Source organism: Pocillopora damicornis, chromosome 12 (genome assembly GCF_964200805.1).
Source record: "Pocillopora damicornis chromosome 12, jaPocDami1.2, whole genome shotgun sequence".
In the NCBI taxonomy this organism is placed as follows: Eukaryota; Metazoa; Cnidaria; class Anthozoa; order Scleractinia; family Pocilloporidae; genus Pocillopora; species Pocillopora damicornis.
The window spans coordinates 17,683,077-17,707,824 of NC_142681.1; the positions used below are offsets into that span (position 1 = coordinate 17,683,077).

At 38.1% G+C, this 24,748-nt stretch overlaps 3 protein-coding genes across 6 annotated transcripts; 1 reads left to right on the forward strand and 2 right to left on the reverse strand.

Annotated features, from left to right (window-relative positions):
- Positions 1-269: 269 nt before the first annotated feature.
- Positions 270-14,321, reverse strand: LOC113673704 (transmembrane channel-like protein 7). 2 transcript variants are annotated; one of them, XM_089188913.1, is made up of 18 exons: positions 14,093-14,321; positions 10,181-10,436; positions 9,890-9,959; positions 8,732-8,813; positions 8,022-8,392; positions 7,141-7,292; positions 6,226-6,376; positions 5,354-5,515; positions 4,782-4,963; positions 4,587-4,665; positions 4,202-4,299; positions 3,732-3,845; positions 3,532-3,607; positions 2,558-2,688; positions 1,948-1,980; positions 1,521-1,643; positions 1,217-1,295; positions 270-725 (listed from the first exon to the last, which is right to left on the reverse strand). In XM_089188913.1, exons 1-18 carry the CDS (start codon positions 14,106-14,108, stop codon positions 663-665), a joined length of 2,238 nt encoding a protein of 745 aa, XP_089045039.1. In that variant the 5' UTR covers positions 14,109-14,321; the 3' UTR covers positions 270-662. The 2 variants fall into 2 exon arrangements, with proteins under 2 accessions (XP_089045039.1, XP_027045930.2); XM_027190129.2 differs by lacking the exon at positions 14,093-14,321 and adding an exon at positions 11,938-12,408.
- A 677-nt stretch (positions 14,322-14,998) lies between these two features.
- LOC113673713 (serine/threonine-protein phosphatase PGAM5, mitochondrial) lies at positions 14,999-18,329 on the reverse strand. Of its 2 annotated transcripts, none has more exons than XM_027190141.2 (4): positions 17,878-18,329; positions 17,109-17,319; positions 16,378-16,508; positions 14,999-15,999 (listed from the first exon to the last, which is right to left on the reverse strand). In XM_027190141.2, the coding sequence occupies exons 1-4, from the start codon at positions 18,246-18,248 to the stop codon at positions 15,852-15,854; spliced, it is 861 nt and encodes a 286-aa protein (XP_027045942.2). In that variant the 5' UTR covers positions 18,249-18,329; the 3' UTR covers positions 14,999-15,851. The 2 variants fall into 2 exon arrangements, with proteins under 2 accessions (XP_027045942.2, XP_027045941.2); XM_027190140.2 differs by having other exon boundaries at positions 16,378-16,511.
- On the forward strand, positions 18,304-24,139 carry LOC113673712 (beta-keto L-gulonate decarboxylase). Of its 2 annotated transcripts, none has more exons than XM_027190138.2 (9): positions 18,304-18,508; positions 19,584-19,682; positions 19,818-19,891; positions 20,040-20,141; positions 21,068-21,142; positions 21,305-21,391; positions 21,533-21,682; positions 22,444-22,557; positions 23,027-24,139. In XM_027190138.2, exons 1-9 carry the CDS (start codon positions 18,442-18,444, stop codon positions 23,198-23,200), a joined length of 942 nt encoding a protein of 313 aa, XP_027045939.2. In that variant the 5' UTR covers positions 18,304-18,441; the 3' UTR covers positions 23,201-24,139. The 2 variants fall into 2 exon arrangements, with proteins under 2 accessions (XP_027045939.2, XP_027045940.2); XM_027190139.2 differs by having other exon boundaries at positions 18,367-18,508; positions 19,831-19,891.
- The last annotated feature ends 609 nt before the right edge of the window (positions 24,140-24,748 follow it).

The window sequence follows — 24,748 nt, forward strand, 5'->3', positions numbered from 1 at the left end:
GAGAGCGATTAAAATAGGAATAATAAAGTTAACAGGAAATTCAACCATAAACCATCGATAACTCTTGATGTGTTATCGAAATATTTCGAAGGAGCATCAATCTGAATCCACCTAGGATAGCAAGTAAATGAGGAAAGATCAGGTACAGAGGGGAACTGTATCATCTTTGGCCAAGACAGGATAATTTTTTTTTTGACATTTTGGGAATAATTTGGTGGAATTCGCAAATCTTTTACGACTAAAAAATATTCGCAGTTAGAATTTCTATAGACAGTAACAACCTATTTTATTCCAAAATTCATTTATCTTAGCGGCTCAAAAACTGATTATATGTTACACCTGAAATTGAGGTGTCTTATTACAAACCATGCCTTTTAAGTTCTGAGTGGGGGTGCAAGAACCTGCATGGTTTCATAACCGTCCCAAATCCTCCCCCCACGCTCCCCGCCACGCCCCTGTTTTCCTTACGGAATTTACAAGGACTTAGAAAGTTCCCTTGTGCTATTTTCCAGTTGCTTCGGCGAAAAAAAAAAGAAACTACAACCATTCCTTTCATCTAAGAATTACAAAAATATTGCAAATGTGATCTGCGCATCAAGTTTTATGCGTCCAATCTTCTGGAAAATGACGTCACGACGTTGAAACGATGTCATCACTGTTCTTCAGCTCTTCTCTTCCGATTGACTCGCGAACAGCTGTAGAAGATACTTCTTATCTTTGGATTCCTTGAGGATAGAGTAATAAAAATCTTCAGCATACGAATTTCAACTGAAATGAACATTCCTACATAAAAAATAGAACTGTGTTCCTTTGAAATAGACATCACCTTGTAACTTATGGTTTCGTACCAGTGAGAACTGTTTTTCAGCCTAAAATTCTAATTGAAGCTGTTACTCTGCATAGTAATTGATAGCATGATGTTCGAAAACGGGTTTTTCCCGAAAATTTAAATAGCATTTCTGCAAAATACTCCATTAAACCAAGCAAGACATTTGTAAAAATTTCATGGAAACTTCCCCTTAAATTAGAGCCTTATTTCACCTTCCGCTATTCGAAGAGTTTTCACCTGTAGAAGAGGTTCACATACAGTGTCTACATAATTGAATTATCAGGTTTTCTACTCGGTATCACAATCCTACTCGGTATCACAAGGAATCTTAACTCTTCTTAGCGAGATGGAGAAGTAAGCGCCTCAATAGTCGAAGAGACATATTACCATGGAAAGTTCTTCTCGAAGACCACTTATCATTCTTCGGTAAACCTTTGCTATGGCATAGAAGAAGTATAAACTGAGACTGAAAAAATAAAAAAGCTATTTATCAGCAGTACATAAGGATATACTAACTGCCTGGAAAATTCGGCTGCCAAATAAAGACGTTATAAAAATATTCGAAGGAGCAGACTTCGTTTAAAGCGGAGTCAGTTGTTAGAATCAGCATCCTAAAATCTATTTTAAGGTGGGATTCAAAAACTAAAAAGTGCTTGAAACACACTATAAAACCAAAGTCACCAGCTCTTACCAAATGATGACCCCAAGAACAACAAGAAAGACAGGCGAGCCGAGAATTTGAAAGGTGTCACGAAATCCAGTAGGAAGAATGGACACAGTCCAAGGAATGATGTCATAAACTTCATTGAATCCTCTGAAAATTCATTAAAAAAATTGTCAGTCGTTTAAAACTTCTGCAATAACTCATTTTACAGTTGTATACTTGGTTGCCAAGCCTTTGAACAGGAATGAGGCCAAAGGTGACCTCGTCATGATACAAACCTTGTTGCTTTTCAAATGTAAATTACTTTGTTATCATGCTAAATAGATACTGGTCTTCATCACAACAAGGTTGACTCAGCCTCAATCCAGATAAAAGGCTTGGCAACTAGGTACATAATTGTTAAATGGCCTATTGATCGTAGCCGCTCTGCCGACCAAAACAACTGCAAACTTACCTAAATGGCCCATACAATTCTGACGGACGAATTCTGAAATGGAAATCACACAAGAGAAATTTTAGTACCTCTGGATGATAATCAGTGCAAAAGGATGAAAGGAAAACCGATGTCAATGAAAAGGACAATGAAATGGCACTGCGTATCGTCGCCTTTGTGCCATGAATCGAAAACACAGCGGTCAAACGTAGGGCATGCGCAGAAAGAAAGATCCGTTTTGACCGGCCGCGTGCCAATTTCCCGCTCGAAATTTTACAGGAAAACACGACAAGCAATCGCTCTCACGTAAACAATGCGAAAAAAATCGAAACGTCCGTAGAATGGATAACCCTAAGCAGATATATACATCCCGTTTTCTTCTCATTCCTTTATCAAAAGAGGCGTATTTTGAGTGAAGCGTTGCGTTAGTAAAAATTGCAGTACACTTAAATCCGAAAAAGGGTTGGCAATTTTTTGAGGTGGAAAAATACCAGTGCATTGAAATTTCCTGATCACCTGCTGCAACAATTTTCGGTCAATCCGTCCACCTTGGCCAAAACACGAATTTCTACAAATAAAGAGCTACTTCATTTCACTTTCATATTTGATTCTACCATGTTTAGCTTCTTACTGGGTAACTCCATAAGCCACAGCAGCCAGACAAAGAAGGAAAGTCCCGAGCAACAGAATCATGAAAAAATAGTTTGATCTCCCAGCACGGTAGGCCTTCTCCGCTGCTCTACAATTATAAAACACAGTCGCCTGAAAGAAATAGAGACTTGTTGTTTAAAACCATCTCAAAATGGTTCGTTTCGCCTAGGATGCGTGCGCTAAGTCCGGTAATCTCTCGGAACTGCAGAATTTTTCATTTGATTATTGATCAAGGTATCTGACAGGGGCGTCTAAACCCTTATTTAGAATTTTGTGATATGCCAGGCCAGCCTAGACTTATGAACCCTGTTTTCCCGCCTAGTTTTTCCACCCAGTTATACTACCTGGTACTCGGTCACACCCATAGCATGCTCAGTAGGGACAGGGGATAACACAAAGAGGTGATTCCATAAACAGAGATCCCCCTCCCTTATCGTGTACCAAAGTGAACGCTGAAGAATCGGTCCCATAGTCTTCTGAGGGCGTGCCAAAAGGGGCTTCCCTCCCGGCCATCCTTGGAATCGAGGACTGAATTAGTCATCACGTCGTGATATCAATACATCTGATTGACTAAAACACGAAAGACACACCTGAGTGTAGTCTTAAAGATTCTAGTTTATGATTAAGAAAGCTTGTTCCAGGCGTGAAGTTAGTAAAACGGAGAGCGGTTATAGTAAATAACGTAATTAATCTCGTACCCAGATCCTACTTTGAAACTGTATCTTATAACCGCTTGGCTGTGAAAGATCTGGGTATGAGACTATGGCGGAATAGCAGCGGCGGAGGGAGGTTAGGGTCGCACTGCGTAAAGTTCATTTCTCGACTCGACCCAGACCTTCCCCTATTTTCGATTCCCCACTAATGTCGCGCCGTGTAATATTGTGCTCTACGTTCTACAAACTGAACGCCTAGAAGAGGCTACGGTAAAGAGGATAAAATTGTCTGCCATCTAACCTTTTTGGCGTAGAAAGTAATTGGTAGCTTTATGATGGCCATGAGAGGCAGAAATGGACTGTACCACGTACCAATCCTACCAAAAAATGTAACTCTAAAATAATTCTGAACACTTACTGCAACAGACAGCATTCAATGTTAAACCAAGGCTGTCGACATTTTGCTCAATTTTGACACCACAAACTGTTTTTAACACTCACCATATTAGAGCCTGACTATAAACAAGTTCAAGCACGTTAACTGGAAGAAAAAACTCAGGGCGGCCAACTTTTCTTCCCATGTCACATCCTAAACTCACGTGATCAGCAAATAACCTGAGGAAAAACTAACCGAAGTTAAGCGGACTAGAAAACAAACCTTTCACTTTTTCATTCTTAAGATCTCATGAGAAATTCTCCTTACTATCTGCCATACAAATCTTATGACGTTTGTTTGGGGAATTTGACATGGATCAACTAAAAATCCCAACAGTGATATCTCTCTTAATTCTCATCGCCTGTCCGCTTGATATTGTATGGATGTTATGAGGAGAAATTCTGTCTTGATCACTGGTGGGGGGCAAACATGGGGAAAATAAACTGAAATAAAAGCAAGATCCAAATTGCAAAAGCACATCTTAACTATAAGAGGAAAAATGTGCATCACTTTTCAAGAAAAAACGCTCCATCACCTTCGAGGAGTTTGAACAGCAATTATAACCAACAGTGTGACGAAAAAGTCGGTCCACACCAACTTGTACATTTCTGCCGCAATGGCATTCTCCCAGCACTAATGGACATAAAAGAGCAAAAGTTAAAGGTTAGCCAAAACAAGCCACCCCTCGAGTGACAAACAGACAGAAAGATACACAAACCAAATAGAGAGACAGAGGACAGATATAAAAACAGATAGACAGAAAGACAGAGACAGACAGAAAGATACACGGGCAGAGAGGAAGACAGTCAGATAGTCAAACAGATAGGTACACGCACAAAGAGACAAAAGGAACAAAAGGACAGATAGACAGACAGGACACTGCCTTAAGGAATTTACAACTGAATGGTGCAGTCACCTACCAACATACAGGTCTTGTTAATTCTGTTATACAAAGAGATAAGAAGAACTGCGACCGAGGCCAACTTTAAGAGAACCGTTCTGAAAAATATTTGAATCACAGTGGAGATGTTATATCGAGTAATTAATTACCTTTTCGATAACTACCGTTTTCGTTTTAAATTTATCAAACATTGTGGGACGCATGCACCACATACCTAGCCAAGTCCACGTTGACTCGGACTCGTGGGTTCCAATCCTCCAAGCCAGAGAAGAAGAAAAAGATAGAAGGAACGATAAATCCCAAGGCGGAGAGGGTGATTGGTGAAGCGTAACTCTTCCCCAACTGTATGAAATCGGTCATAAGCGACGCCTTGATATTAGCATTATCTTGGGAAGTCTGTGCCAAGTAACCAAAATAAAAGAGGTGAAAAAATTTGTGTCTATTCTCGCTAATGAGTATAACAGGAAACAAATATGACAATAAAAAGAATTAAGACTTCTTAGCTCCCATAATTGAAGCAGCGCTCTAAGTCCTCTAGCAGCTGCCTACCGCCCATACAATATTTCTAACAGGGTGTTTCCAAACAATCTGTGCGATCACATTTAAGAAGCAAATTGGAGCTGCAACACTAGAAATTGAGAAAAAAACGAAAGACTTACCAAGTGCAACACGGCCTCAACTGGCTTTCAAAAATTATCAGCCCATGAGGCGCAAAAAAACACGGATCTATATTGTTATGGATATTGCTAACACGCACAGCAAAAAATGTGAAACACCGCATCTTACCTCTATAGACACCTGAGAAGCCATGAAAATCAAATAAGCTGACAGAACTGAGAGTCCGAGCACCATAAGATTCACCATGAATCGTATTGCGTACAATTTGTATTTCTCCTTCTTAGTTCTGTTGGCCAAAGTTGCGAGTCTGAGGTCTTCTGCTATACTGGCCTGAAAAAAAATTGTGAAGACGTAACAAAGCGAATTTTTGGAAAAGAAAAATAAGTTTGTTCAGTTTGAGTAGACTCAAATACAAATAAAGTACTTAATTCAATCGTCGAGTGTCGCGTGTCGCGTGTCGCGTGTCGCGTGTCGCGTGTCGCCTGTCGCGTGTCGCCTGTCGCGTGTCGCCTGTCGCGTGTCGCGTGTCGCGTGTCGCGTGTCGCGTGTCGCGTGTCGCGTGTCGCGAATCGAGAATCGGTAATCGGTAATCGGTAATCGAGAGTCGAGAGTCGAGAGTCGAGAGTCGAGAATGGAGAAGCGAGAAGTGAGAAACGAGAAACGAGAAACGAGAAACGAGAATGAAGGGTGGAGAGTCGAGAAACAAAAAAAAAACGAGAAACGAGAATCGAGAATCGAGAATCGAGAACCGAGGACCGAGAACCGAGAAACAAGGATAAACGAGAGTCAGCTCAACTCTGGATACTCGATGCCTGTGAACACCGTTCATTATGTTATGTTTTCGAGTCGACTAAAGTATCACACGAATCACACCTATGGCAAACAATGCGCAATTCACAGACGATAATTGGTTGCCTTATGCCTAAAAATTCCTCATTGCCCTCCAATATTGATACATTCTTATCATTGGCTATACAATACTTAAATGAAAACAACCTGATAAAAGGTTGAATTAGCGGCGATTAAGAGGGAAGCCTCACCTCGATGTCTTTAACGAATCTCATAATCTGGAGCTTTGCGGCAGCTTGCTCCTCAATACACATATCCCATCCACCAAACACTTTATTAGAGTAAGTGTGGTAATATTTAATGCCTTCCTTCACGTAGCTCTCCTCAAATATCTGCGAAGCACTGGAAACATAAAACGCAGTAACAGCTTTCTTAAGGTTAAACCTTTACTTAAATTGTCTCAAGAAACAACATATACCGGAAACTCTCCTTTGTAAACCCTCTTTAGACCAGAGAACCCTAGCCAGGTTTTTTAAAGGGAGGGAGGAGGTTCACACTGTGTCAAAGAGAAGGTATTCACTAGTTTTCACCACCTGAATATTGTAGGTTGTTTGCAAAAAAAAAAGTCTTACAAAGGAAGGGGGTCATTACGGGCATCCCAGGACCTCTCTCCTCTAGCTACACCCTTGGGTCCGCCTTAATCGAGTAAACTTTCTGTTCACAATTAGATACATCGTTTCCGTTTCATGAGGACACAACGGCGGCTGATAGATTAACATACAGAGCTAGTTAGGGAAATGAACGTCAGAGAGACGGCCGACTGAAGTGACTCCGCCCTTCTGAAAGGCGATAAGGAAATGAATTTTTCCACCTCTGCTCACTTAAAAATAAGCAAGCAAGAAGGAAGGTGTAGAACAGTTGAATAACTTTTGACAGTATCCATCCTTGACCCCTAAGAGTGACTAGCATCTAATTTCTCCTTACATTATCACCCCTGAATCACACATCAAGGTCATGAGAATAAAGGAAATGATCACCAACTAAAGAAGCTCGTGATTGTTAAACAAATTCTCCTTGTCAGCTCCTCAGAAATTGTATGGTGCCCATTATGGAGAATATGCCTTCTCATGTGGGACGTAAAGGGTTAAGACTAAACCAACCCTTACCTCCATAATATAGAGAGCAGAATCACCGCAAAGCAAACGCAGCCAACCACAAAATAAGCGAGTGGCATGTTGTAGAAAGTTTTTTTACTTCCTATGACCAAGACGTTATTAGAGTAGCTTCCATAAAACATGTACGTTGTGTTTATCCATCCCTACAGAGGAAAGAAAGAAAATCTCTTTGAGCAATTTTAATATGGATACAAGTAATAGCTGTGTTTGCTAGTCTGTAATTCATATGTACGCATCGAATGCATCGAATTTCTTACTAAAACGAGTATGTTCAGAAATGCATGCAGTAACGAAAATGCCGAAAACTCTTCAATTCCGCCAGGCTGATTTCGCTTGGACGAATTGGAATAGAATTCACCAAAATCGTAAAATCCATGCCGAAATTTCGCCAAATCAGCCATTTTCGTTACTGCGTGCATTTCTGGACATAAGCGACTACAACGAGCAATTAAATTGTTCTTGAATCCTTACTTAGTGAAAATGAGTTTCTAATTCAAAATGGCTGCTTTAAACACAAATTCAATTGTTCTGTTGTTTAGAATAGGTTAAAAGGCAAAGTTTGCACTAGAACCCAGTACCCCAATCAGGCGGAGCTTATTCCGGATAGCATGTAACATGCAGCGACCAGGACTATCACTACCTCCCCCTAGATGGGATGCTAGTCCATCGCAAGGTTACCCCCTTGCATTTCATCAGGTTTCCCTAACAATTCACCAGCACCCATTTGTACTCTTGGGTGGAGAGGGTCACTGTGAAAGTAAGTGTTCATGTTTTGCCCGAAGCCAGGTCTCGACCCGGAGTCTAGCGCACAAACCGTACAAGCCATTGCGCCTTCCTCGTTGTTTTAAATAAGGAGTCCCTCCTATACTTACGATGCCGGAAATGAAGTCAGACAGAAGCTGCGGAAAAGGCTTGTTTGTATACGAGGAATAGTTATACGGTTTCACCAAATTACACTTTAGATCATTATCTTCTTCCTCGCTTTTGTTGAGCAAAACTTCCCTCTTCTTCCTTGCTAGTGAAGATGCTGTTACATTAGCTGGAACAACCGTGGACGAACTTGAGGAGTTTGAAGTAAAAGCAGACGCGTTCTGCGCAGTTATTGTCAACGGGAGTTCCTCTCCTGAGCTGAGGGCTTGAGGAATGATCACAAAACACAAGGTAAGAATGAAGACGTAAATGTTTAACCAAAGGAGCCACTTGAGAAATGTGAAATATGATAGAACACCATTTCCGAATGATCCTGTAAAATAACACAAAAAAACCTCTTAATTAACAAAATTCAGTATTGTACCCGTCATTGTATCCTTGTGGGATATAATTTTGCAGGAGATTTAGTTTCGAATTACAACTTTTTTTTGTTTTGTTTTGTTTTTCTCTTTTATACGATTCAAAATGGCTTTGGACTTAAATCCTTTACGAAAAATAGCACCGTCTCCTTTTCACCTACAATTTCCCCTATCCCAAATATTCTGTTAGGAAAGAACTAAAAACAGACAGATTGAAACTAATGCTTAAAGTGATGGTCTCGCAGGTCCAGAAATCTTTTTGATGATGCAAGAAGATGGACTGGTAAACACACCTTCTATTTCCTTGAAGTGTCCTCTCCATAACTCATAAGAGTTTATGAATTCCTTGCAGGTTTCGTAACTTTGTTTCAACGTCTAACAAACAGACAACACGTTTTCAGGTTTAAAATATCGACATTCATCATAATCGGAAAAACGATGGCAAAAGGACTTACAAGAAAATATTTACGACTCGTACTCTCTCCCTTCGAGGAGCGTTTCATAAACCAACTAGTAATAGTAATAGTTACCCAAAGTGTATAGTTTTTGACGCAAACGTAAGAATGCAAATTAATATTCGGCTACTATGCCAAGCAAGTTACTGAGAACGCGCAAAATATGCCACAGTATTTCACTGTAAAACAAGGCAAAAATACGGAGCAAAAAAGTAGTCGTACAGAAAGATCCAAATTTTGATTTTTTTTAAATTTTCGTTTTCTACGCTTGCCTTTTAAAGAAACGATTTTTTTAAGCACTACAGATTTTTCGGTCGGTTACAAAGAACTCTTAAATGGTTTCGCGTTGTTCTAGTCTTTCGCAATACGATGCACAGATAAAGCCGCAAGACTGAAGTAATTCGCAAACTTAAATCAAAATACAAAAAAGTGAAATAACGGTGGATAGTAAATCCCTTATTCAACAGTTTTAAATATAACAGGAACGGAAATTTTTCTCATTGCTCTTGCCTTACCTGGCCCCTTCGGGGCTCGGTAAAAGACTATCACAAACTATGTGCTCGTATTGTATGTTCAACCATCGAATAAGGTGTATTAATGTGACGACAAAAGTAACGCCGAAAGAAAATACAGTAAATCTTACCATACAGTAAATCTATACTAAATCTTACTATACAGTAAATCTTAGTTATGGTTCTAAAACACTATTCCATCGTATGTAATTACATTTCCTGTTACTCTTGTTAATATATTCCACACATGTGTTAAGTAGAACATGTTGTGTCACTAGCTATTGCATTTTGGATGACAAAGTCATTAGCTTTTATTGAAAAATAAATGCATTTATGTAAAAAAGGGCAAAAAATGATAATAAGTTAGAGTCCTTCTATATAAAAGGGATGGATATGAAAACGCATTTAAACAGACTAGGCTTAATTTCACTGAATAAATGCTGCCTCTCCAACTTGGTACAGTACGTGTGCAATAGCAACTTACCATAGAAATTCGAAGTCGCAGCTCTGTACAAGTGGAAAGTCCTTGTGATCCATCTGCATCTGAGGTACTTCTACAAAACAAGAGCGCATGGGAAACTACCATTTTAGTCTACATAATCTCTAAAGAAACTTCACTCATAAACGAGTAAATTTTTTAATCCTACATGGGGTTTGCGAACATCAAAACAAGGGTTTACAATCTTTCTAAAAGACCTCTGACAGCGTAGAAACATAGCGCTCTCTGTAATTATATTTCAACCGTAATTGTTTCTATTTCAAGTTATTTCTCTACCTTCTCTGCCTCAGCTTTCTAAGACGCACAGTCAAAGGTTCAGTTTGTTCAAATTTTCCTTTCCGCGACATTGTAGCCTCATCCTCCTCCTCCATATCAGATAAATCAGAGTCTTCACTATTCACGGCTTCGTAAGCGTGTTCTTTTGAATGTACCCTGTCTTTCATTTTTTTTCTGGCGTGGCGCTTCCAACGCGAAAGTTGACGACTTGGTAGATTTTTTAAAAGGTTCGACTTCTTAGAGGCAGGATCTTCAACTAAACGAGAAAAACAAGTTATCGTAATGATATTCGGTCTCTAATGAATACTAGTGAAACTTTAATGGGTTTTAAATTTCAAATGCTACAGAGCTTTGACGAGTATCTTAGCAACCTGCTTAACTGTTCCTTTGAAAATTGTGATTCCATGATGAATAAGTTGTGAGTTGTTGCTGGCCCGCTGTACAAACGATCGATGTCCTTTCCATTATTCCTCAGGTAAGGCTGCATGCGCATACTAAATTCACAAAGGTAGTGGAGCTGGTGTAATTAATTCCCTAGTACCCCGCCAGGGTCCTTCCACTCCCCGCTCTTCTCCCTATATCCCTTCCTTTCCTCGCCTTTTCCTTCCTTCCATCCACGCTCCCTCCCCTCCCTCCTTCCTCGTAACTCTTCATCCGACGTATACCTTGTCATTCACTCTACACTCCCTCATCCCACTTTTCTTCCCTAAAATATTCCACCCTCCCTCCCTCCCTCCCTCCTTGAGTCCATTCGTCGTGACTATGTTCTTTTTCGTTACTGAAATAATTCAAATATTTGTTTTTCGTATTTTCCTTTTTTTCGATGTTTTTGTTGTTTCGTTTTTAAATTCGTTTGTTTTGGCAAGCTTTTATTGGTGTTCTTAACCGTCGGTTTGTTTATTCACTTAATCTTTAAATATTCCATGTTTAAGAATGGACGACAAGTAAACAGGTTTGTCTATTGTAAACTTCAAATAGCAAGCATTTCTAGGCGATAAGTTTCTTTTTTTCTTCGTATTCATTCTTTTGGTGAAATTTAACTATCGCAAACGAAGGGTACATTTACCAGAAAATGAATAAACATCGTCTTAAGCAAAGGTAAAGTTTCCGCACAGCCTCACACTATTGTAAAACAAATCTGTTTTCCCAAGGGCAATGTATTTTTTTTGTCATTGTTTTCTCTGTTTAAGAACTGAATACATAATGTTGTAAGGGGCTGTGCGGAAATTTTACTTAAGCAAAATATCAAGTGACAAGAAAATTGCAATTACTCGTTAACAAGCTTTTTCAAAATAAATTTATGATAAACGTTCCTCCTTCAGTTATCTTACAATCGTTTTATCAAAGAGTAATTTAGGTACAGTCAGCTAACGAGCGATTTTATCGTCCGATAAATCAGTGAACATCCTTTAATGAGCGTTCTCACCAAAAATTGACGTGCAGTCAACCAAACCACGTTTCTATCGGTTCTGTGTGCGTCGAAGCAGAAAGTACCATAACATTTAAAAATTTAGGCTTAAGGTGAATAAACTTTACAACGCCCTGAAAAACCGCTGTGAAAACGAGGAAAGCTGAAGTTTACACAATGGCGGTTACAACTTATGAAATTATAGAGCGCTTACTGTTAAGATATCTAAATACCACTTTAAAGCGTTCTTAACTCCTTGTAGTGGGATATTGAACGTACATTTTAACAACATTTATATTTAACCGACGTCAACAACAACGGTTAACATTTCCTATCGCATTTTACGTACCATAATCCATCGTTAATTGCGTCTCGGGGCCGATTGGAAATTCACGGCTCGTTTCCTTTGGAGTTTCATCCATTTGTAGGTCTACGTTATTAATATTTACGTGGCTTTGGAGTGACGTTTGTTGGTAAAAGCTGCCTTACTGACAGTTTGAATTTGCTTAACCGTCCCGTAGTTGGTATCAAAAGTCAATGAAAAGCCTTATAACTTTTCAAATGAACATGCAAACGTACAGAACTGATTCACCCCACAAGAGAATTTTTGATTGAGACAAAATTTGCATAACATTTTTCCGTGTACGATGAAAACGCTAGTAGTGCGTGGCGTGTCGCTCCATTTAAGCGAAAAAAGCTCATTCTAAATGTACCTATTACATAAGCAAATGATGGCCTCAAAAATACTGCGGAAACCCGCCGATAATCAAATTCGAAAATTTTCTAGCGTTCTCAAGTGCTTTTCTGTCATCGTGTTTGTTTTTAGGTAACGCAATGGCAAAGAGTCGCGCAACGCTGAATTTCATGCCAGCGCGCAAAAACTTGGATTTATCACAAATCAATGCTAAATAACCACGTGAATTTCCCAGTAAGGCACAGAGTATAATTATTTCTTGTAACTGATCCAAACTTCCTTACAGAAAATCCAACTGGCCTTAAAAAGATTTCGAAAAAGAAGCGTCTTGGACGTAAATTGTAATAGAAATATTTTACAAACACATATCAATTTAAAGGAAACTCAATGAGAAATATATACAGTTGCTAAGTTTCTACCATTATTCCAAAGAATTCAGGGAAATTATGCAAGCAATTTTCTCACCTATGCACGGTGCTGACCATTCTTCGCTCACAGCGAAAGTAAAAACTACCATCAGCCATAGAAATATCCTTCGAAACAATTAATTTTTACCCCAATCAAAAGTAACGATTGTTGTCTCCAAAATTAAACTTTTATCCAGTAGCTGAAGGTCGCTATCAATTATAAAATACCTGCCCTCTGAGCAGAAATAAATCTTAAAGCGATAGTAATTTCTTCAAAAAATATTTCCAAAATCACACTTGTAGATTTTTGACACCAACATGAATTTGTTTGACTAGAAACTCTAATTATTATCATTTGCTACCTTCCGTCCAATTAGAGAGAGTGACTAATTATCTTTTCTAATTACTCAGAGGTTGATGCAACGGGTGATTTTTTCAGATCTCAAATTTTTGAAATGAAGAAAAAAGAAGATCAAGCTACTTTGCGAACATTCTTCGAGTAAAGCCACTTATTATTTATTAGTGATTTCGCTGTGTTTCTCGAGGCCTAAATCACCGTGATTGAAAACAGGATAACTTTGGCTGTTTGAAGTACTCACCGAGAATGTGGGTGGGGTTTAACGTTCAAGGCCTTAAATTCACATCACGAGTGACCAAGATAGAATTTCTTTTCACAATATCAATACATGTGAATGTGAAAGCGATCTTCGCAGCAATGAACACTACTTGAGCAGTGAAAATAAAACCTGAAGAAAATTCAGGCCTGTACAGGATTTAAACCCATGACCTCTGCGATACTAGTGCAGTGCTCTACCAACTGAGCTAACAAGCCAACTAGGAGCTGGTCATTATGTTGGTTCCAAATAAACCCGAGAGGTAAAGAATAAATTACTGTGAATATATGAAAATAATATGTAAACTACGGATAAAGAAGTGAATATGAAAGCGATCTTCGCAGTAATGAACACTAACTTGTGCAGTAGTGAAAATAACGCCTGAAAAAATTTCAACATAATGACCAGCTCCCAGTTTTGGAAATCAACACAATATCAAGTGTACAAGTAATGTGAATAGAGATAAACATTAATTAGGAGATTATTAGTGGATCCAATGTCTAGCTTTTGGATCTAAATTCATAACAACTGTTGTATGGCAGACGGAAAGGGGAATCACTAAAGAGACCTTGAGATTGAAAGAGTAAAACCAGCTACAATCTTCTCCACCACATTGTCACCTTTTACCGTGGCTTTTTAATTACGAATTGATAAGGATAAACTATATGATTCAACGTTTTTTTCTCGATATTTTCGTGATATAAAAATACAACGAATGCTGAACCAATGAGAACGTTCATAAAAATAGCACACTTACCACTATCGGCGTACACGAAACAGTATACTTACCACAATCGGCGTACATAAAACAGCATACCACAATCGGCCTACAAGGTGTCTAAATGCTGATGTTGGATTATTGCGCTATTGCAATCAACTCATGGTTGGATCTTCATCCATTCTCTTTCTCTTCGTATTCATTTATTTTACTTTCATACTATGCCTCGTCGTTCAACTCAGCCAAAAAGCATTACTGAGAATCGAATTGCGATCAACGCCAACGTGTAGACCCAATCCCGACCAACCCCCGACAATTTTGCCGAAAGTTAACAAATGTTGACCGATGTTATTCAAAAGCTGGTCGTTTGTCTCCCGATTGTTACCGAATATTGCCGGTCTATTGATAAGCAGGATCCACAGAGAGAACGATTATTTGTATGTCAACATGTAAAGATGTAAGTATGTATGTGTATGTAAAATTTAAGAGTACGTAGGATTAAAAAACGTAATGTGAATGAAAATACAAGATTTAACGAAAATGAAAAGAAAAGCGAAAAAGAACCACTTGATACAAAAAAATTTGGGCAAACATTTGGCCAACAGATGGCAGACAGTCAGTCAACACTACTAGACATTTAGCAGGCAATTTTCCAATCTTCAGTCAAAATATATCATCCGTTCTCGAACGGTTTCGTCCCTTTTCGGAAGATGCGTCTCACTCGGGATGGTTCCGTCTAATTAAGGACAGTTCATTCTAACTTCGCATTGTTCCGACTACTTGTTCCGTTCAACTTCGAAAGTTTCCGTCAAATTTTGGATGATTCAGTTTAATTTCGTGTGGTCCCGTCCATTTTCGGACAGCTGTCACTGTACTAACAGCTGACCAACTGTTGGTCACAGCGTCCTTAGATACAAGTCCCTTAATTCGTAAATTCTCTTGGGAAATGGCCAAAAAATAAAATAAAACCAACGAACTTGTCGGTGAAAATTTATTTTTGCACACTTAAATTCATTGCAAATATTTAAACAAAGGGAAAAGAGGAAAACGTAATCTTCCAAAATGTAAATTAGAAAAAAGTGAAAAATATTCATTCCAACATAAAAAACTAATTGTAAATAAAGTACGAAAATAAATATTACAAAGAATGTGAGCGAATTCTTCTCAACAAACTAGTTTAATGCAAGATTAAAAATTCTTTTAACCTGGAATTTCTTTTGAACAAAAGCATTAATAGTTCTTTTGTTAAAGAAATACAGTTATTTTAAGAACACCTTTACAAGTACTCTGTACTCAAGTGCCTTTGGGCATTTAATGTTTTATAATGAAAATTGAAACCATGCGCTTTAAAGTTTTGTTGTTTACACAAACTATATGTGTAACAACCCGAGTTACCCATACCATTGCTCCATGTTTGGATCGTTTTGGTTATAATAATTAAAACAATTGGCAGCTAAATTTACTGTGAAAGTTGTCAATATGGCAACTAGCACTCAGAAGTTATGTGGCTCAATGTTATGCTTTTACTACTTTGACCCTATGGCTTGAAATGAATATCATGTAGTATTGCACAAAAAGTCCTTTGTCATTCTATAGCTATTGGTTATCATTTCATTCTAGGCAACTAAATTTTTTTTTTAACTAGCAAACATTTTATGTTTTTTAGGTCCCCATTCAGTGACTTTGAAAAAAGATGAACATGGAGCGTTGATTACTTTTATAACAATTATTTTAACTCTTTCCTAATAATTAAACACCCAGCTGCTATTTTAAGGACAAATCTGTGGAACAGTCCTGAGGGAGAAGGTATCTTTCCAGAGTATCCTGTGTCTATGATGACAATTGAGTGGGAGGTAGGTGTCCTGTGTCCCCCATACTTCTGACACTTACCCTTCCATTGGGCCTTATAGTCACCCAAGTTATTCCACAGTGCCCTATGCTCATACGAAGCCAACCCTCAGGTGGAAACTGAAGAACCCTTATGGACAACACAAAACAGAAAAAATGGTAAGTTATAATAAATCATTAGTTTGTTTATCACTATTACTTAATGGTATTATTTACCCTTTAAAACCTAAGACTGACTAGCATCTAATTTCTCCTTACAATATCACCCCTCAATCACATATTAAGGTCATGAGAATAAAGGAAATGATCACCAATGAAAGAAGCTTTTGATCAGCAAACAAATTCTCCTTGTCAGAACCTTAGGAAATGTATAAAGAACAGTATGGAGAATATGCATAATGACATTAGGGTGTACAGGTTTTAAAATGAAGGACACTGTTTGACTACCTGCTACATGTATCTAGGTGGCATTGTATATTAAAACATTTTGATTTCTGTGTCACTTTACCTGCAAACAAAGTATCTGATGACATTGGCATGGCACACATAGATTTCAACACTGTTTCCAACTTGATCAACATCTGCCCTGTGGATGTGTTTCCTGAAGGCAGCCTCAATGCGAGGACCATCTTGGAAAAACTGCTGTTCAAAAATGGAAATACCACAGAAAATAGGTTAAATCCTTGTTGTAGAACAGTAACTTATCATTTAATAAATAAGTTATTATCAGTGACTGTTTTCTTCCCAGTACAGAATGTAGTGGCTCACTGATTAGTAGTCTAATGAAAAATTTTTGTATCCTGAGATATGTCTGAGCCTAAGCCAAGATCAAAATGATGTGTTCTAGGGAAAGACATCATGATACTTATGTGCCCAGCATTCTTAGCTGCAACCTTTTTGGTCACCTTGCAAGTAGTAAAAATGTTGGCAACTAAATTAGTAGCAAAGTCCCCAATTTGGTGACATGTTTACCGATGTCAGAAAAAAGCTGTTTGCTATTCAACCCATTACACCCTAATATCAGCGTGAATATTCTCCATACCGTTCCCCATACATTTCTGAGGATGCTAGTAAGGAGAATTTTTTTTAATCAAGAGCTTCCTTAGTTGGAGATCATCCCTGAATATTCTTGTGACTTTAATGTTTGATTTAGGGGTGATATTGTAAGGAGAAATTAGACGCTAGTAACTTGAAAGGTTTAAAGAGTTGAAACTTGTTATGATATCATGACACACTGACCGTTTTATCTGGTCTCCAGTTTTTTGATGCAGGATCAGGGGGAACTGGAGACCCCTCTCGTAAAAAGCCACATGTCTCTCTTGGCACCTCTGGTAGATATTTAGCAATGATATCAGCTGTTTCAACAGCTCGTATTAAGGTAGAGCAAACCAATTTGGTGTATTTAAAGTCCAGGTCTTTAAGACGCTGGCCAGTAATGTTTGCTTGCTGCCTGAAAAAGTAACAATTAATCAATCAACTAACTTTCTCAAGATTAACAGTCCAGTTAAAGATTACCAAGTTACCCAAAATGCTCACAACTTGCAAATCAGGGGAAAGAGAGGCTTGGTGTGTTCTTCACTCCAACCGGTGATCACTATTTTCCAGGTGCGGCTACTAACACATAATAGTGGAAATAACCCCTTTACACCCTAACATCAAAGTGACTAGCATCTAATTTCTCCTTACAATATCACTACTGAATAAAACATCAAGAACAGGAGAATACAGGAAATGATCACCAACTAAATTCTTGATTATCAAACAAATTCTCCTTATCAGCTCCTTAGGAAATGTATAGAGAACAGTATGGAGAATATGCATAGTGATGTTAGGGCATAAAGGGCTAAGTCGTGAATTCCACAGCAACACAAGGAAACAAACAGTTCTCAGCGGTATTTTAATGATGGGAGGGTAAAGGCAACTGCAGACTGTAAATATCCGCATTTGTGGCTCATTGGCTTAATTTTCAATTTTTAACAATTAGTTTCCCCATTACTTCATCTCCTACCTTCCTAGGTCCGTCAGCCTTTTATCATCATCGTTCTTGGCGTCCTCGTGATACTGCCCGTGCCTTATGAAGACAAGATGGCGTACAGCTGTGGGCTTGAGCTCTTTAGATTCCTCGTCGATGCTACCGTCATCTCTCTTCTTAGGCCTCTTTGTGCCTTTCTCGCACATATCCCAGTTGGAATCCCATCGAAAACCCGTCGGTTTGTAAAGAAGGCGGTGTTCGTATTCGTCAGGAGGGCTATATTGCGTTCCCCCTCCACTGGCACGTGCGGGATTTCTGGTCCCGTTAAACAAGATATAAGCTCCTGAAAAAGTTACCGCTGCCGAGGCAACTGCTGCTAATCTTGAAAATTTCCCTAACGCTGCCATTTTTTAATTCGAGTTCAAATAAACCGGCGGACGCTGTCACTCCTCGAAATCTGAATATCATATTTCTGAGCGCTAAAACTCAAGGAAGGCTGGGTACTAGACATTAGTAACGCCTGACAGTTTTCACTTATCCTTCAATCTTGTGATAAACGTGTCACCGTACTAGTTTTTCTCGGTGGCAAATATTTTTTCAATGGCTTCAAATCTACCCGTAGAGAGCAGAGATCTTCTCCAGCCTCCATCAGAAGAGTTGGCTCAAGGTATGATTGTTATGATATTCATATGATCGGAGTATTTTTACTATGAGGACAGGTCTTTAAAATACGACCTGTCACTTCCCACAGGTTATTAATTTATGCGACGAACAACCCTTGAAACAATTACCCTCTCTTTAAAGGTTTAAAAAAAGTAAGGCTGTAAAAGATTACTGCGTTTTCCACGTTCATTCACTGGCCTTTATTGTGAATTAGGGATCGAAGCCCCCCTGTGACCAGTTGTCACAACCAAGACTTCCATTGATAGTAATTCTCCTTACTGTCAGCCATACAGTTTTGATGATGTTAGTTCAGAGAATTTGGTATAAGATCACGTAATAATTCGCTATTTGATATTTTCTCTATTTCCTTCCCTTGTCGGCTTGATATTGTATTGATATTGTAAGGAGAATTTCTGTCTTTGTCACTGCCTAGAGTGAAAGGGTTCAAGATAAGTTACCTTTTAACTTGGCTTTATTGGTTTGATTACTCTCTCATTCCCAGGATCACAAAATCAATTCTCCTAACTGACTGACATGAATTAATACAATTTTAGCTCTGAGGATTTGGCTTTGGGTCAAGAAATATTTCAAACTTGATGTTAATTTCACTCCCATTACCTGCCTGACTTTGTTGCGAGGAGAAACTAATTATTGTTCACTCTGATAACAATGTGGTTAATGAGGGTAATTCAGACAAAAAAAAATCCTTCTGATTCATGCAGATGAATCATGCAAGGAATTATGAGGAGAATATTTCATACCAGTGGATAAATCTCAGTTTTGGCACCATCTTAACACTCCATACAATAATATTTTAACATTTACTTCAATCTATAGGTGTTTTTTTTATATTAGAGGCAGTTAGACTACAACCTCCCCCTTTCCCCCTTTCATGGTCTCAAAGCCAACTGAATTCAGTGACACATAAGCCACATTGCAGTCAACCTAAGAGGCAGCTTATTATGTGCCTATTAAACACCACCCAAAGATGCATCATTTTCATCACAAAAAACTGTTTATTATCAGTCAGTTCTATGCATTTCATCTTCCTTTGTTGACAATCCATCCTTTTTTGTTAGTTCTCAAGGATGGTTTATCCAAGAATTTTTCAAATGTGGAAGTTGAAGTAGTTGATTGTCCAGATTTGAGAGAGAAACCATGGACACTGGCTGCTCCTGGTATGATGTGAACTTAAATTACCACACAAAACAATATTGACTGAATGACTATTAACAGCTTTTTAAAACTTAGTGACACATTGAGGCATTAATTAGTAGTACTTTACAATGGAAAACATTACTTTTTATATTAAGGTATTTGTGGCAGGGTCAGAATTGCTGATGTTGGTGGAGTGCCCTACCTTATACCTCTCCCAGACCTCTCCAAGGTAAACTGCTCAGTTGCCTTCGTGAAATTTGAATATTCATGAATCATTCAAAGAAGCATAGATTATTTGGTTCTTAGTTGCCTGTAAAGAAATCTGACCAAGGGGAGTATGTGCTAAATACACTGTGAATCATATTTCCTGCTTTTAGTTATACAATTTTGATGATGTAGCAAAAAGTTCAGGTCTTCCAGGAGGATTCATTATTGGTGCAGGAGCCGGAAGCAGCAAGTTTGTTGGAGTGAATTGTGAGGTAAAACTCAAATGTTCACTTAACCCTTGATCTCCCATGAGTGACCAAGACAGAATTTCTCCTTACAATATTGATACAATATCAAGCAGAAAAGTAATAAGGATAAAGAAAATATCATTTAGGGGATTATTGGTTGATCTACTACCACATTCTTGAAACTAACACTCACTTTTGCTTTGAATCCCCTTCCCCTCCCCCCATGTTCCTCTCTGAAGTTAGCAGGCAGGTTTGAGTAATTCAGTATAAAGATATAACAAGTGTGACAATTAGAATTACTGTACTACTGTTTGAAGGGATCACATATAGAATTACACATTGACAACAACAACAATCTTCATTTCAGTCTTAAAATAAAAGTTTCAGTTAGTTTGGTCCACAGATAGCTAGTGCTGATTTAAGTGGGCCAGTCTTCAAATTCTGATGGAGATCTAATAAAGAACAGAACCAAAAAAGGATATAAAAAAAAAGATGGAAAATGAGTTACTGGAAGACTTAGATATGGAGAGGACTTAAACAGGCATTCTTAATTACTTAAGAGATTTACTTTTGGAATGATGTTGTGTATGCCAAGAGAGGAATTTTCTCTCTCCAAAATACTGAACAATAAATATTGTTGTTTTGAATTTGAAAGTTTGTTTTGGTAGCTTCCTAAGAGACCATCGGTTTCTCATCTTATGGTCTAACAGCAATTCTTGAGGGACAAATTTATTTTTTGTACTACAAGGTTTCAAAGTTTTATGTAGAAAATATTAGAAGTAGTTATTGTAAGTCAAATGACATTAATCATTATAGAAATGCTTTGATCAAAAACATGGGTTATCACTGATTTATGATCATCATTATAAAGTTCTTGGAGGTTTAGCTTTTTAGCTTGCCCAGCCCACAAGTTTTACTAGTGTTATAAATGTGTTATAAATGTCTTCCAGATGATGGCAAACTTGGTCACCAACTCAGAACAGAAGGGAATCATTGCAACAAAAATTGCTAAAGTGAATGAAGAGGTAAGTTTCTATTATTTGTAGGTGTAACAAGCAAGAAAGTGGATTTTTCTAACTCCCATTCAAAAAGTGAGAGGAAAGAGGTGATCTCCAAGAAGTGTGCACCACCAAAGCAACTTTTTGTGATAATAATATGTGATATATGAATTGTGTTTTTTGTTTCAGAATGGATCCTTTGTCCTGGAAGATTACAAATGTGGAGAGTTTAATTTGTTGGGTAATTTTCTTGTTAGTGATGGAAAACCAGGAAAGGTTTGAAAAGTTTGTGACTTTTTTCAACTTTCGCAAAAAGATCCTAATTGCTAAATCAATTACAAAACACAATATAGCTTATGCTTTTAGCAGAGACTTCTTTCATCGCTTTAAATAGAGATTTACGTTTGTTTCTTTTAGGTTCTGAAAGTTTGTGCCAGCAAAAGGACTGGAGATGAGAATTTTGTCACGTGCATGCGAAACACCCTGGCTGGTCACTATGGAGACCAACCAGTGGGGATGGGTGGAGTGTTTTTAATCGAAAAAGGAAAGGCCAAGATTCATGTTATGGTACGGTTATGGTAATATTTGTTTTTTACTGAAGGTCAAACGGAGATAGCTCATAATCAGAATCTAGTACTTTCCAAGGGTCTGGTTATTTGAAAGCGATGGAAAAGGATGGGTGTCTTAGAAGTCAAAATCAAGAGCAGCCCACAAAGTGAGAAAAGAAGAACTCTTAATGTGCTTAAATTTCCCGGTGATCACTCGCGCATTTTTATGAAGTGAACAAAGGTTTATTGTTAGGGGACAGATAGTGGTGACAGTCGAAAGCGTGCACCTTGTGGTTATAGGTAACGTCGCCTCCTTGCGCGTCCACTTCAGGAAGTTAGAAAAGACTGTCATAATTAGGAAACCACGGCAGCTCAAACCTAAATAACTTCGGAACTCGAATTCATATATGAAATACTTTCTAAATATAAACGAAAGATAAAATCATTCTGAACTGACTGACTAACTGACTTACTAATCATAAAAAAACTAAATTCTTCATAACAATACTTCAGGGCGACGGAACTTGGGGTGACCAGGCGAGGGAGCGAAATCGCGGGTTTCCAACTCAGAAAGTACTCTCAAATACCTGTATGACAACGAAAGAATAGGGAATTTTGAGGATAATCTTTAAAATTCATCGACCCCTAAGATAAACGACCAATAGGCAGACGATATTAAAATCTGAGTGCAGATTTTATTTCAGGCTTTTAAAAACTTCTTAAGACTTTTTTACTGAAAAATTCTATAACTGATTTTAAGTCTTTTTTTGGTCTGAATAGCCCAGATTTTCCCAAACCCCACTCAAGACAGACGCAGATGTGAATAATTGGCTCAAATTCTATGAGATGAGTGCCCCATTGGTTTGTGTGGGAGTCTTGGAAAGTCACGATCCTGTGAGTGTTCTTTTCTTTAATTTGTTGTCATTATAAAAAGAAATCCTACTCAGTAATCTTCGTTTTTTAAAATATTTTTATGCTATGTTTATTGAGTATTTGGCATGAGTTCGTCAATGCCCTCAAAGATCATACCTCACGACATTTTGAAAATATATATTTTTTTTGCGCCATGCAAAACGTCCTAAAGCTAATTTCTATGTGAAGAACACTGCCAATATTTGTCAGATAAGGAAAAGCCGTAACAGGTCATTGTTAAAACCAGGATGGAAAACAGTATGGAAGATTTAAACGGATTGAAAACCAACTAGAAAACAATTCAGTTCAGGGCTTCAAGAACTGTGTCCAAAGGTTCCTTTTCACCTTAACAGGATTAATGTACGCGACGTTGCCAAAATGCTAGTGTGGACGAAGGATACAATTCCTTACCGTAGCGAACTTTCTCAAAATCTTGTCATTTTGTGTTTAGGGTCTGGACTTGCGCATTGAACACTTTCACTGCTTCAGTGATCATGGAGAAGGAGGGCATTACCATTATGACGTCACACCCGATGACGTGCAATACACTGGGTTCTTTAACGTCGCTGAGAAAATTTACAGAATAGATCGACCGCTGACTACACACAATGTTGGGAGAGACTGAGGAATGGCCTAAGATCACTATTCCAAATAGTGGCTAAATTTTCAAATAATTGAATATTTAAATCTGCGCTTGAAATTTTACACAAGCCCCATTACATTTTAATGTATTGTTTTGGGAATCTAACAAGATTAAAATTAGCATGGTATTGTACAGGTGAGCAAATATAATTTAAAATCTAAAAGAATTAAAGAAATTTCCACGGTTGCACTGGGGGACGCGTTGTCGTAATGTTAGCGCGCTGGATATTGGGGCTAACGCAAACAAAGGAGCATACAAAAATTTTTCTTTTTCCATTTTTAAAAACACAATTTCCTCTCTCGAAAGGATCTATTTTACTAAGTATTATTTTATGGCTTAGGCTTGTGGCCGATATAATGCGCGCTCTGTTGGTTAAGAGCGAGATCAGAACAGGGCATTATACAGTGGTAATGCCCTTGGGCCGATTATGGATTATGCAAACTAGAAAGAGCGCAAAATGTTAAACAAGTACCACGGCGGTTCTTTTCGCTGTCTGAAAATCCGAGCGCATGAAAACGATGAAGGCCGATTGACGGCCAGAGAGAATAGACTCATTTTGATACAAACAGCTAAAGTTTTAGAAGAGCAGCGAAGGTACTATTTTAAATTACCTCGTTATCTCTCGGTCAACACGGCGAGGCCTCAGTTTGAATTTTCCCGTAACGACCTCACCCTCGGTTATTAAGTAGTAAATAATGACTTATTAGGACTGAATTTGAACGAAATGAATTGTGAAAGTAATTTGCTTTGTAAGTGGTATATTGCCTTGGACTGTTCTTGATTGCATGGGGTAAGGTTACATAGTAATGATTGGAGTAAAACAGAGAAATGTGATATATGAATTTGAAATCAGCCGGAGAAATCTCGTCTTTGTGGAAATTACTTTTTGCCTGATAAGAATATTAAAGAGATACATCTTTGGAATTGTTAGCCTGAAAATTTATATCGTCAAAGGGCACAGTTGGAAGGGTCAGTTTAAAAGGTCTATATCGCTTTTCACGATAAAAAAATTATTACCCTTGAACTTTCAATACACTTTTTTATTGCTGTTGTTGATGTTGTTGTAGTGAACATAGTAGCTCCTAAAAAGATTTACCCATTAAACCCATAGAGAGAACAGCATCCAATTTCTCCCTAAAGTAATAATATTGAATCTGTCATTAAGATCATGAGAACGAAGGAATTGATCGAAAACTCAATAAGTTCTGATTGATAACCGAATTCTCCTAATTAACACCAAAGGAAATGTACAAGGAATAGTATAGAGGAAATGGATACTGATGTTAGGTGTAAAGGATTAAATTTGTAGTTTCTTTCTCACGATTCTCATGCATCGTACAGGAATCAATTGATGAGAATCGAAAAACTATGCTAACTCAATTAGCATTGGTAATTAGTCCCTAGGGATTTTGGATATAGTAGATTGTTTTGTATCACTCCTTGTCACTTCACTTGAGGCCTTGGGCTGTGTACTGCTTGAAGCGTTCTATAACTTTTTTCGACGGATCAATCCGACATGGCGGAACAAGT

Coding starts and splice junctions, on each gene's coding strand:
- LOC113673704 (XM_027190129.2), bottom strand. CDS start 12,010: ATGGATGAAACTCCAAAGGAAACGAGCCGTGAATTTCCAATCGGCCCC. Junction 8,393..8,731: donor ACACTTCAAGGAAATAGAAG/GTGTGTTTACCA, acceptor GTTATTTTACAG/GATCATTCGGAAATGGTGTT. Junction 5,516..6,225: donor GATTCGTTAAAGACATCGAG/GTGAGGCTTCCC, acceptor ATTTTTTTTCAG/GCCAGTATAGCAGAAGACCT.
- LOC113673713 (XM_027190140.2), bottom strand. CDS start 18,248: ATGGCAGCGTTAGGGAAATTTTCAAGATTAGCAGCAGTTGCCTCGGCA. Junction 17,320..17,877: donor AGGCTGACGGACCTAGGAAG/GTAGGAGATGAA, acceptor TTACTTTTTCAG/GCAGCAAGCAAACATTACTG. Junction 16,512..17,108: donor ACTGGAGACCAGATAAAACG/GTCAGTGTGTCA, acceptor ATTTTTGAACAG/CAGTTTTTCCAAGATGGTCC.
- LOC113673712 (XM_027190138.2), top strand. CDS start 18,442: ATGGCTTCAAATCTACCCGTAGAGAGCAGAGATCTTCTCCAGCCTCCA. Junction 19,892..20,039: donor CTCTCCCAGACCTCTCCAAG/GTAAACTGCTCA, acceptor TCCTGCTTTTAG/TTATACAATTTTGATGATGT. Junction 21,143..21,304: donor TTGCTAAAGTGAATGAAGAG/GTAAGTTTCTAT, acceptor TTTTTGTTTCAG/AATGGATCCTTTGTCCTGGA.